This window comes from Mobula hypostoma, chromosome 3 (genome assembly GCF_963921235.1).
Source record: "Mobula hypostoma chromosome 3, sMobHyp1.1, whole genome shotgun sequence".
Taxonomy (NCBI): Eukaryota; Metazoa; Chordata; class Chondrichthyes; order Myliobatiformes; family Myliobatidae; genus Mobula; species Mobula hypostoma.
The window spans coordinates 188,490,488-188,504,383 of record NC_086099.1 but is presented as its reverse complement, the minus strand read 5'-3'; the positions used below and the strand labels follow the sequence as shown (position 1 = coordinate 188,504,383).

At 39.6% G+C, this 13,896-nt stretch overlaps 1 protein-coding gene across 1 annotated transcript in view; it reads right to left on the bottom strand.

The window, feature by feature from the left end:
* Window positions 1-1,649: 1,649 nt before the first annotated feature.
* gad2 (glutamate decarboxylase 2) overlaps window positions 1,650-13,896 on the bottom strand; it is a 113,925-nt gene continuing 101,678 nt past the window's right edge. The window contains exons 15-17 of the mRNA XM_063044264.1: window positions 13,689-13,796; window positions 10,915-11,004; window positions 1,650-9,662 (exon numbers count right to left, since the gene is read on the bottom strand). Coding sequence (XP_062900334.1) covers window positions 9,489-9,662; window positions 10,915-11,004; window positions 13,689-13,796 — 372 coding nt within the window. The 3' untranslated portion in view covers window positions 1,650-9,488. The remainder of the gene's footprint in view (window positions 9,663-10,914; window positions 11,005-13,688; window positions 13,797-13,896) is intronic.

Sequence of the window (13,896 nt, the reverse complement as noted above, 5' to 3'; positions counted from 1 at the left end):
GGATTGTTTTCTGTGGATCATCAGAAGCTGAGGAGTGACCTGATAGAAGTATATAAACTGATGAAAGGCATAGACAGGGCAAACAGTCAGAGTCTATTTTCCAAGGTGCATATGTCAAATACCAGAGGGCATTGGTTTAAGATGAAAGTAGTAAAATTTAAAGGATATTTGTGAGGCAAGTTTTTACACCGAGAATGATAGGTGACTGATGAACAGCAGAGGAATAGAAGATACACCCCATGTGCAGGAAGATTAAACTGATTAGATTGGCATGATGATTGATGTAAACAGGGTGGATTGAAGGGCCTATTTCTGTGCTGTACTGTTTTATCTGTTATGCATAGTATATCGTAGCCTACTGAGAATATGTTTGGAGCATTGTGTACTCGTCTGATGTCCCCTTCTAAGGAAGGCCATGCTGGCAAAAGGCAGAACGCATGACTCATCAGATTGATTCCTGGAGTGTCTTGCTTGTCATATGAGGTTAAGAAGATTGGGCCCACTGCTCTGACAGATTTTGATATATACACCATGGAAAGTATCCTTTCCAGGTGCAACACAGCTTGGAATGGAGCTGCTCGTCCTGAAATTGCAAGAAGTTGCAGAAAGTTGTGAATGTAGTCCATTCCTTCACTTAAACCAGTCTCCCTTCCGTTTACTTTGCCTGAACTTCTTGCTGCTTTGGGAAAGCAGCCAACATATTCAAAGATCCCATCTACATGGACATGTGCTCTTCTGTCCTTTCCCGGCGGGCAAAAATTACAAGACTCTGAAAGCATGTACCACTCGGCCCAAGGACAACTTCTATCCCATGCTTGTCGGGCTCTTGAACAGACCTCTCAGATGCTAAAAGATAACTCCTAAACTCTTCATCTTCCAATATACCACACTGTTGTCCTTGCATTTTATTTGTTTACCTGTATTGCACTTTCTCTGTAACTGCAACACCCCATTTCCCTTTTTTCTACCCTGTTGTATTTACGAATGGCTAGATCTGTCTGGATGGCATGCAAAACAGAAGTTTTTCACGGTATTTTGGTACATGTGGCAACAATAAACCAACACTCTCTCAAGTTTAGAAGCATTAAAACAAAGAACAAAAGTTGACAGGTTAGGTTAAACATGGAGATGATGTCTCCACTGGCTGGGTGTCTAGAACCAATAAGAGGTTGGCCACTCAAGACAAAGATGAAAAGAAATTTCATCACTTACAAGTGAGCAGGGGAGCCCCAGGTGATAAATATTTTCAGGTATGATAGATAAATTGATATATTTTTAGATGTTCAGTGAATCATGGGAATTGAGATCTAGTGCAGGAAAGTGGAAATGTGGTAAAATATCTCTGTTATTATCTACTGAATGACAGAGCAGGCAAGGGGTGGGGGTAGAGTGGGGGTTGTGAGGCCTTGTCAGTCAGCTGAATAAACCTCCAGTAAGCTCAGTGATGAAACTTCTGATCTCCAGCTCCACTCGAGGAACTACATGCAATTCCACCACCAACCATCCAGCACCAACTGTGCCACACTATCCTCAGCTTTCTCCCAGCCTCTGGGCTCTGTTCTTAATTGTTAAAAAAGAAAAGTTTGAAGCAGCAAGCTTACAGAGAACAATGTTTTATAATCTTTAGTTGATAATGTCATTTTCTATGGTTTAAACATGACAATCTTGAATGCATCTTTGGGTACAAATCGATCCAAAGTGATAAAGTTAAGTCTTAATGCAGTTTCCATTTGAACACAGTTTAGAGAAAATATGTATCTGTTTTAAGGTGCAGTATTCACTTTCCAGTCTCTGTATGCATTTCCTGATATATATGCACAGACTAAAGCATCAAACACTCAAGTTCTTTATTACAGGTAACACTGTACCTGTAGCTGGCTGGAATTACAACAGGCATCTTTACAGCAAAGACACAGGACAGAGTTTACTATTCAGATTCCAATACACAGTTCCATAGTGGAGGGAACATTGCAAAATATGCATCATATACAAGAAGGTCACTACACAATAATATATTTATACTTCACTTTCTTTGAGAGACTCTGTAGATCCTGTGAAATACATGTAATACACACCTTAGCCAATGAAATGGACATGAGTAAGACACAGTTTGTTCATTCAAGGACTTCTCCAACCCAACAAATACCAATTCACACTAAGTTTTAATAAACTCAAGATGGAAGCTGAAATAGGGTCAATAGTGGTAATGCTTCATCACAGTGCAACTTCTGAGGTCAGTGTGACCCATCTAGAAATTTCATAATTATCAGTGCATCAGTGGGTATAATCAGATTCAACAACACGTACCTTCTAGTGAATGATTGAGTCAGCTTTGAATTAAATTAGGCGGCAGCATGTTGAAACTGCACCTTCCTCCACTCTCTTTACTTGGCCATTTTACACCATACATCTCAAGTTGTCATTTATTGCATGCATTTGTGAAATGCTTAAATATATCGGAGCATAAGAAATGCCAACTAGCTTTCTTTAATTTATCCACTTTGAAAGATTCACATATCCAATTGTTTCTTAATTGAATCCACAGACTTCTATTGTTTTGAGATTTATTGTTATATAAACTTATAAGAGACATAGATGGGATTGTTTGTCAGAATAGTTTCCCCATGGCAATGAAAACAAAACAAAAACAAAATCAAGCACAAGAGGGCATGGGTTAAAGGTGAAAGGAAGGAATTTTAACATGGATGAGGGGGAATGGTTTTATATGCACACACAGCATGGTTGAGACACTGTCAGAGGAGGTGGTGTTATCAGATAAAATCACTACATTTGAGAGACACAGAAACACTTAAATAGGAATGGTAAAAAGGATATGAACCTACTGTTGGCAGTAGATTAGTGTGAATAGGCAAAAAGGTCAGCAAGGACATTGTGGGTCATGGGGCCCATTTCTGTGCTTTAAAAATCTGTGACTCCATAACTTGCTGGTGGCTCTTCTGTAAAGATATATTTTCTGATCTCTAGCCTAAAATTAATATTTACCCATTTGAACTTGCCTGTGTCTTCTTTTCCTACAATTAAATACAAAGTGATTCTACTTTGAAAGATACAGTTTATTTGCTTCCATTAGACTACCATATTGCGAGATATTGTAGGTTGATAGAAGAGGTTAAGAAAGCATATGGTATGCTGCCTTTATGAGTCAAGGCATTGAATTCAAAAGTCAGGAGGTTATGTTGCCGTTGGACCGCATCTGGAGTATTGCATACAGTTCTGGTCACCCCATTATAGGAAGGGTGTCAAGACTTTGGAGATGGTTCAGAAGAGGTTTACCAGGACTTTGCTTGGATTAGAGAGGCTGGACAAACTTGGGTTGTTTTCTCTGGAGTTGCGGAGGCTGAGGGGAGATTTTACACAGGTTTATAAGATTATGAGAGACACAGATAGTGTACAGAGACAGTATCTTTTTATCAGGTTTGAAATGTCTAATACCAGAGGGCATATATTTAAGGTGAGAGTGGGTAGCATCAAAGGAGATGTGAAGGGCAAGAGGGCAGGGAGAGAGATGGGTGCCTGGAATGTGTTCTCTGGGGTGATAGTAGAGGCAAATACATTAAGGACTTTTAATAGATATTTAGATAGGCACATGAATGGAAGGATATGGATATTGTGTTGGTAGAAGGGGTTAGTTTAGTTGACCATTTGACTACTAGTTTAATTGGTTCGGCACAACATTGTGGGCCGAAGGACCTGTTTATCTGATGTACTGTTTTATGTTCTCTGTTCTCCCTCGCAAATACACCAGATTGAATTTCTCCTGTCATTCGCGATAAATTGAACTTCTCCATTTCAAACATGTGGCTCATTCTATTTGAACATCACTCTCTTTCCAAGGCCATCAGCACTGGATGTGATACTCAGTGTATGATCACTACTCCTATTGATTGTACTGAACTGGTAATGAATCTTACAGGCTTGATTGATTGCATTGGATAGACATATTTAATATCAGGGTTAGTCAGAATCCCAGGTCTCTTTCACCTCTTATTTAGTTTATTGCAACACAAGCAAACCATGAAAGATTTACCGTACAGAAAGGATCAATTCTGTCAATTATTTCTATTCCAATAGTGAAATAGCTCTCCAACCTATTTTATCCTTCCAGCTTTAGATCTGTAGCCCTGCAGATAACAGTTCCTCACAACACTTGAGTTCAGATAAAACACGCCAAGGATTTCTGCCTTTCTCATCCTTTCAAGAAGCAAATCCCAGTCCCCTCCTATCCTCTAGGTGAAAAATATTTCCTTTTCTCTGGACTAATCTTTCTACCAAATATTTATCATCTATGTCCCCTATTTTTTCTCTGCCAAGGATTTATAATTTTATGCAAATCCAATTAAATTTACCCCTTGCCATCTTCTGTTCTGAAGAAAACAAGCCAAGCTTATCCAATCTTTAAACACAAGAGATTCCGCGGATGCTGGAAATCCATATTAACAGATAAAAATGCTGGAGGAACCCAGCATATGGAAAGGAATAAACAGTCAATGTTTCTGGCTGAGACTTTCACCAGGCTCTATGAGATGGCTTGACTTTGAAGAGTATTTTAATGAAACCCGGAGTTGCTGGGAGTCAGGTAAATCCCTCACTTAGCAGACCAAAAATGAGATGATAGGTAAAATAAAATGATTGGAAAGTAATTGACACCTTTTCATATGAAGGATCTTGACCCGAAGCATCGACTCTCCATTTCGCTCAATAGCTGCTGCCTGGCCCTCGGATTCCAGTGTGCATTCTTTTGTGACTCCAAAATAAAATGGTTAGTTGTAGTTAGTGAGCTGAGTGTTCATCTGCATACTCACGTCCTCAAAACAGTTGAAGACTGAGGTTTGAAGATTGTAGCCAGACAGGAGCTTGGACTTCTAAATTGTTGTTTACTTACCCGGTTATTTTACAGGTGATATTTAAATCGAGTCTGAAAATTTATTCTAGTATTTTATAGAATAGAAAACTAATAAGATAGACCTTGCCATTGATTTGTTTCCCTTTCTGAATAGAGCCAAGGCTTTCAAAGTCCCCGTCCCTCCCTTCTCTACTTGAGACTCAGATGATCAATAAATTATAAAATTCTTCTCAGTTTCTGTCTGTCTGTGCTTCGGGTAGATACAGAGTAAAGTACAGAGTGAAAAAGCTCTATAAAACCCCTGTTATACCATGCTTGGAATATTGTGCTCAGTTCTGGTTGCCTCATTATGGGAAGGATGTAGAAGCTCTAGAGAGGGTGCAGAGGAGATTTACCAGGATGTTGTCTGGATTAGAGAGCATGTCTTATGAGGATAGCTTGAGCAAGAAAAGGCTTTAGTTTTTGGAGCGAAGGAGGATGACAGGTGATTTGATAGATGAATACAAGATGATAAGAGGCATAAGATTGAATGGATAGTCAGAGATTTTGTTTTCCCGGGGCGGAAATGGCAAAAACCAGAGGGCATAATTTTAAGGTGATTGGAGGAATGTATAGGTGGGATGTCAGTGGTAAGTTCTTTGCACAGAGAGTGGTGAATGCATGGAATGCCCTGGCAGGGGTGGTGGTAGAGGTAGATACATTAGCAGCATTTAAGAAACTCTCATATAGGCACATGAATGATGGAATAATGGCGGGCTATGTAGGAGGAAAGGGTTAGAATGACCTTAGCGCAGGTGAAAAGGTCATCACACCATTTTGGACCAAAGGCCAGTACTGTGCTGTAGTGTTCTATGTTCTAAATACTGTTGGGGATTTATTTATTATAATATCTTTAACCTTTTTAAGACCATTCCATTTATATCTAAGTCATTCTTTGGGAATGTCATTTTACTCCTTCTCCTTCTTCCCTTTCTCCCATGGTCCACTCTTCTTTCCTATCAGATTCCTTCTCTAGCCCTTTGCTTTTTCCACTTACCTCCTCCCAACTTCTTACTTCATCCCCCTCCACCACCCCCTCCCCAAATCTCCTTATTCTGGCTTCTTCCCCCTTCATTTCAGGGTCTTGGCCTGAAATATCAACTGTTTATTCATTTCTTTGATGCTGCCTGACTTGCTGAGTTCCTCCAGCACTTTGTGTGTGTGTTGTTCTGGATTTCTGGATCTGCAGGATCTCTTGTGTTTACTCTTGCTTGGAGAATTTAGAATATTTACTCCACTAGGCTCCTCCTCAGTTTTGAGCCTTTGTTATAACGTAACATAAAAAGTATAAACCGGATTTGGACCATTCAGCTCCTTATGCCTGCTCCACTATTCAAAAAGATCATGAGTGATATTTTATCTCACTGCCGCTCTCTTGCACTAATCTTATTTTTGGTGATTCCCTTGTTATCCAAGAGCGCTTTAATTCCTATCCTGAATAAACTTAGTGTCTAAGCATCTATAACCTTGTATGATAGAAGCTTTAAAGCTTCACCATTTTTAATTGTTCAGCATCAGATGCTGTGGAGTTTCCTTGATCTCTGTGTTAAGAAAGCCCGGAAACAGTAGATTCAAGTCCTACGGTTAGAATTCCATTTGTAATGTGGGGAATGGACACTGATCTTTTAGAATGTCTTTCAATGCTCTTTGGAGGGAGTGTTGCTTTTTAATTAAGTAATATTATTAAACTCTTTACTAGAAGGGATCATTAGGGTTAGTGCAAGATCATTAAGCATATTTTGGAAAAATGATTACCAGAGTGTGTTTCGTGTAGCCAATCATTGTCTAAAAGGTACATCTACATAAGATAATATGTTACAAATTTCCCTTCCTGGGTCATAAGTTTCTCAATACCACCTATTTTGCCACTGTGCTGCAAACAAAATTTATCTGCTGGTGCAGGAGGAGGCAGTATTCATTTAACTTGTGCTTTCGAGAAAATAAAGTATTCATAGCACAACTTTTCTATACAAATGGTGTACACTTCTATACAAATGGTAAGTAGGTTGGATCATTATATTCATTTTAACATAGTTGGCACTGTACACAACTAATTCATCTGTAGACACCACAAGACAATCAAAATAGGTATGGTTCTACTTCACATCTGAACAGAGCTATTTTACAAGAATGGGATCAGAAATTAGGTTTTTCTTAATTCCAATCCTGAAAATCTCATGTATTTAAATGAAAGTATAAGGACTTATCCATTTTTAAATAACAGTAATGACATGGTAATGTCAGTCAAATAATCTGATCAAGAGAGAAGTTCAACTACCAAAAAGGATGCAAAGCAAATTAATACATCAGGAAGCCTCTGAGCTGGAACCCAAACTGGGAAGTCACCAGTTGAGATGGATCAGTAGGAGGATGAACATAATTCTTGATCCCAGAGTTTCAAGGTTGGGCATTTCTATTTGTTGGTAGTTATACTCAGGTTCCTTACAGTTGTCATAACCAGGGGAGAGGGTAGTTCCCACTACCTATTACAGGCTCCTAATGGCTTGCATCTCAAGTAGCCTCTGACAATGAAATCTAGCTCCTGGCCTTCATGTGTGGCTTAGCTACTAAGCCCAGCGGAACTGTTTCTACTGACAGAAGAGGAAAAGGTGGGTTACTGGCACCTTAGAAACAGCCACTCCAGGCAGATGAGTCTCATTAGCTGTAGCTGGCAACTCATCGAGGAAAAGTAATACTCCGATTTCAAACCTCCACTGCCTTGGGGCTATAGCCATTCATGGGGAAGGCTTTGGGAGTAAACCCCAATGAAAAATCCAGAGCTGAAGTCCTTCAGGCAGTCCTACATTGAGTTCAACGCTGATTGGAAACTCTTGCAACGCTGCTGGTACTAAACTGTATTTGTCTATGCCATTCCTTTGGATTCATCAGTTGCATGGAGAAGGTGAGCCTGCTTTATTGGCACAGCTTGCTCTCCATATTGTACTGTCCTGGCTTGTGGTACTGCGCCAACTTAGACAGCTAGGGCGTAACATCCATGTTCAACTCCGACCAACAGAGGCCCCTCAAGTTGTACTCAAGATCCAGGTGTTGACCTCGGTCTTGGGTGCTAGAGATTGCAAGGTCAAGTTCAACTGATGGCTGAATTAAAGCAACTATGCAAGCTGGAGGCAAGGGCTATTTCGTCCTCATCATTTGGCCTATCTATAGTTCCCTCACAGAAGATCCAATTGGCTCGGACTTTCTATTTCCTTTACTTTATGCAGGGGTCAATTCTGCTTGTTGACCACTCTGCACATAAAAGAATTCTTGATATCAGAATTAAAGTTTAGTCTTCTGCTATTCTGAAGCTGGTATTCTGATGGTCAGTTAGATTTCAGTAGAGGGAGGGGGCCAGTTATTACTTAATCCAAGCTAACACTAGAAGTATTAAAAATAAAGTGATAAATTTTCATAAACATTTCATTCTGTGAAATGTTAATGGTGCATTTGCATTGGTTGTATGAACTTGTGCTTTGAGACCACCCCTTGGCAGCGATCTTATACTTTTTTGCTCCACCCTGCTTGGACTGATATTTTACATGACATTTTCATATTTAACCTGGAATCTAATTAAATTTTACAATCTAACTGGTTTGTAGGATTTAATGCTAATTTTGCCACATTGGAAGTGGACGACCAAGTCAGAGTTTTAACTCAAAGCTTCCTGTAACCATATCTAAAGTTTCTGAGTTTGATAACAATATTCTACAACATTAAAACATTTTCATTCAACACCATACAGTTTGCTTCTAAAGTGCACAGCCTCAATCTGAGGTAAACTAGACATTACTCAAAGGTCTACAAAGGAAATACGTTCACAGACACTGACCACTATCCAGTTGGCAAGAGTTGTCATTTGCCATTTCTTTACATCAGGAAGAGCAACATCACAAATATACATGACATAAATTCCTGGAGGAAAAGTTTCAAACACTGAACTCACAAATTCAAGTATGGCAATCAAATGTACTAAAGCACTTTTTCTCTATCAAAATAAATAGAATATTTGAAATTTGACACTTCAATGCAGATTTTAAATTAGAGAATAAAGTTTTCACAGAGCTTGAAGCACAGATCTTTTAAGTATTTGTTTTTCACATCAGCTAAAGAGAATAAGCCTTAATTATTTATTCTTTTGTACATCGATGAAATTTGCAGACACCTGGACTTTTACAATACTCAAAGCTTTGTAAATAGAGACCTTCATTAGTGACAACCACAATGGTGGAGGCTATTGGTGTTTAATGTGTGGCTGCAAAAATGCTTTTAAAGCATCGTAACAAAATATCTAAATAGATTTCAAGGTGCTCTATTTACTGTGAGAAGATTGTTACAGTACTTAATGCTTTAGTACAATTTTTCTGAAGAATGACATATTGTTGATGAGTCAAAACTTTCAACAATATTAGTGAATGTCTAATTGCATTAAATAACTTGTAACGTCCATAATTCCAGATTGGAGTCTTCAGCTCCAGTACCTGCAGCAAGGGCTAATATCAAAGAAGACTAGTTTGGAGGAGGTAAACAATGAAGTACATTCACACAATAGCAACATCTCCATTGAAATGGGCCCGATGACTTGCAGTTACAGGTCTTGCCCAAGTCGTTCTATTTCCTCAATGAGGAAATCAATGTCTTCTTGTGTGGCTGCTGGGTTTGAGATGACCATACGGAAGAAATTAACTTTGTCACCTTGGGGCTGGTAACTTACCATTGTGGTCCCAAATGTCATCATTCTAGTTTTAATCTGTGGAGCCACCTAAAACAGCAAACAAGAAGTAAGAGTTTCTTCCTTCTGAGGAGTCCGAACGCATTTAAGCAAATAATAAACAGGAGGAGGAGGAGCAAGTCATTTGTCTTATTGATACAAGAGGTTCAGCAGATGCAGGAAATCCAGAGTAACACACACAAAATGCTGGAGGAACTCAGCAGGCCAGCAGCACCTATAAAGAGCCAACATTTCGGGCCATGACCCTTTATTCCTTTCCGTAGATGTTGCCTGACCTGGTGAGTTCCTACAGCACTTAATTGAGCCTGCTCCACCTTTCAGTCAGATCTTGGATTCAACTTCATTTTTCTGCCTGGTTTCTTAAACTGCAATCATCCTCACCCCCCCCCCCCATAAAACCTATCTACCTCTGTCTTGAATATACTTAATGCTAAGTTCCTCAACTCTAAAGGTACAGTATTCCTCAGTGTCAGAATCCACACGAGGTGAAATGCATCCTCCTTTCAGTCTTAATGGGCGACCTGTTCCCCCCCACCCCCAATTGGAAGACTATACTCCCTAGTTTTATGTTTTTCAGCTGGAGGAACTACATCCTTAGCATTTACCCGGACTAGCCCTTTTCACCATAGGTAGCGACTCTGAAGATTTCAGCTGCTTACATATAGATCATGCTTCATCCATTACTATGTGACTGACGTAAAGTCACGGGAGCAGGAGGTGGATGGTCATATGAGCAGCTGGTGCGTATCGCAAATCCTGATAATGTGCCCACTGATGCTAGACAGTCTCTGCAGAGTATTGATAATGGCTGGGGTTTCCTGTCTTGTAAAGACACTGCCCAGAAAAAGGCAATTCCAAATCTATTCTGTAGAAAAATTTGCCAAGATACAATCATGGTCATGGAAAGACCATGATCGCCCACATCATACGACATGGCACTAAGTGAACAAATATATTAGAGCAGAGTATGTGGTTTAATAGAATTAAATAGAGAATGTGGTTTAATGGAATGCAACACTATTTCCTGATGTTCCAAAATTGTATGCAAATGTAGCTGGATCTGTCCACTAGAAATTGTTGTAAAACACTGGAATACCTCGTTTCTAATGAGGTACATAAGGCTCATCTGTAATAATGCAAATAAATGTAAGTATATGTGTAAAATCAGTTCTTTATAGGATCATATTTAACTTAAGAACAATGGAAAGAGGCATCACCCAAAATGGCCTAGAAACCTGACATTTTGTTTGTCTTAATACAAGATACACAAAAATTGGCTTACTTTCATCAGCAAGCTCCTTCTCTCTTCATTATCTGGTAAATGTCGAATACTATGAGGCAAATACCAGAAGCAGATATTGGTGTGCTGTGGCTGAACAACAGAAAGAGAAGAAGAAAGGTCATTTACCCCAGTTATAAATGACTTCAGCGTTGCAGGATACATTCTCTCCACATTACATAATAATTAAATAATTTGCCTTTAATACGTTATATTCAGTTTCCAATGCGCTGATCAAATGATTGCACAATGTTTATCTGAGTCTCTTACAGATAATGGACTGGATTCTGCTACAATGTTGGTGATAATTCCATAGGTATTATAGTACTTCCAACTTGTGATGTTCAAAGGGTCTTTGATTTCTGCTTCCCACACTACAACATAGAAATCAGAGCTGTGTTGATTATCACACAGGCTCCACTGCCCTGCCCTTCCCAATAAGCTCATCAGTGGCAATCCTCTATTAGTAGGGTCCTTTTCATGACAGGTCACACGAGTGAGTTATACATTAATTTAGATGGGTAGCCAACCTTCAATTCAAATAAAAGTTTAGTTTAAATACTTCTTTTTACTTTATTTCACTTTATATTTATGTCATTAATTATTTTGCAATGGCTTAATATATTGAATTGAATTGACTTTATTTCTTACATATTTCACATACATGAGTAAAAACCTGTACGTTAAGTCTCCGTCTAAATGTGCAATGTGCAATCATAGTAATTTATAATAATTCATAACAGTCAATGTAACATAGAGCACACTCAAATCAGTGTGAGTTCATCAGTCTGATGGCCTGGTGGAAGAAGCTGTCCCGGAGCCTGTTGGTCCTGCCTTTTATGCTGTGGTACCGCTTCCTGGATGGTAGCAGCTGGAATAGATTTTGCTTGGGGTGACCTGGGTCCCCAAAGATCCTAAGGGCTCTTTTTACACACCTGTCCTTGTAAATGTCCTGAATCATGGGAAGTTCAAAACTACAGATGCGCTGGGCTGTCTGCACTACTCTGGGCAGAGTCCTGCGATTAAAGGAGGTACAGTTCCCATACCAGGCAGTGATGCAGCCAGTCAGGATGCTCTCAATTGTGCCTCTGTAGAAAGTCCTTAGGATTTGGGAGCCCATAACAAACTTCCTCAACCGTCTGAGGTGAAAGAGGCGCTGTTGTGCCTTTTTCACCACACAGCTGGTGTGTACAAACCACATGAGGTCCTCAGTGATGTGGATGCCGAGGAACTTGAAGCTGTTTACACTCTCAACCCCAGATCGATTGATGTCAATTGGGGTTAGCCCATCTCCATTCCTCCTGTAATCCACAAGCAGTTCCTTTGTTTTTGCGACACTGAGGGAAAGACTGTTTTCTTGACACCACTGTGTCAGAGAGATGACTTCTTCCCTGTAGGCCACTTCGCTATTGTTTGAGATAAGGCCAATCAATGTAGTGTCGTTGGCAAATTTAATTAGCAGATTGGAGCTGTGGGTGGCAATACACTCATGGGTATACAGAGAGTAAAGGAGGGGACTCAGTACACAGCCCTGAGGGGCTCCTGTATTGAGAGTCAGAGGGGTGGAGGTGAGAGAGCCCACTCTTACCACCTGCTGGCAATCTGACAGGAAGTCTAGGATCCAGCTGCACAAGGCAGGGTCAAAGCCAAGGTTTCTGAGCTCCTTGTCGAGCCTGGATGGAACTATGGTGTTGAATGCTGAACTGTAGTCCAAGAACAGCATCCTTATTCCCCAGATATTTATTAAAATATATGATTCAATCTATTCCTTTTATAATTTTAATAAGTGTGCTTAATTCCATTTAAACTTCTTTTATATATGATTGAAGATCAGACACATTTAAATGCAATTAAATTTTCTTTGGTAATAGTGAACTGTCAAAGACCATCAGTTAGTAACATGAGAGACTGAAAATGATAGAATGTAGGTGATTTTTTTGTCTCCACAAATGTTATATAAAGTAGAAAATCTTCAGGAACACAGAAGTGATGCCACAGTGGAGCCTCAAGTTCTGCCCCTTGCATACGGATAACCATTTCCTGACTTGTTAAATCTGTATTTTGTTTAGCGGAAGGTTTACAGGTTTAAACACTAAAGCCTCATATTAGAATTGCAATTGTTTTTATTAAAGGAGGAACGGTATGGGTTGATATATAATCCAAGTAAGAGTGCTTAGAGCTACTGTAAGTATTTCTCATACATATCATCATGGATGAAAAATAGTTATCTCTAACCACTCACTTTTGGATTGGTTGACATTGTGTCAAATCAAAATGGCCGATGCAGTTATCTCATCCGCCTGCCTCTCAAAGGCCAATCAGTAAGATCACTGGTAACTCCCTTTTGGTCAAGGTCGACCACAGATGTTGCGTCCCAGCTGCCTGCGTTGTTCGTGCAGCGGCGTCTGTGGCCAATGAGACCAATGTGAGGGTTGGAATCAGAAGACTATGAAACAGCTCTGTGAAGTTAGAGGTTGTTGGAAGGCAGATTTTTTAGTTTAGTGTAGCCCAGTAAGATTAACTTTGAAGAATGAGAAGCAGGTGAAATGGTAAATGGTGTTCCCAAGGTTGATGCTGACTCAGCAGTGGAAACAATGCACAGATGAGCATAACGTGAAAAAAAATCTGGTCTGTTTTACTGTCGCTTGGGCTTCACGTGCTAACAAAACTTTGCAATACTTTTATCTTTTATACTCTCCATTAGTTAATTTGTTTTTACATTCGTGAAACATCAGATACTCTTCTTTTTCCACCTTAGCCATTGAAATCGAACGTACTTTCCCATCAAGCACCATTTCGTATCCTTCTCTGTTTTTAATTTTGTTGTACAAGTAGTCAGATAGGTCCAAACACTTGTCAATCTGTGCCTCAAAACCCAAGGTACCCTGGAAAACAAAAAAATGAAGATACAAGGGAGACTGAAGACACTGCAAATCTGAAGCAACATACAAAAAAAATGCTGAAGGAACTCAGTAGGTCAGTCAG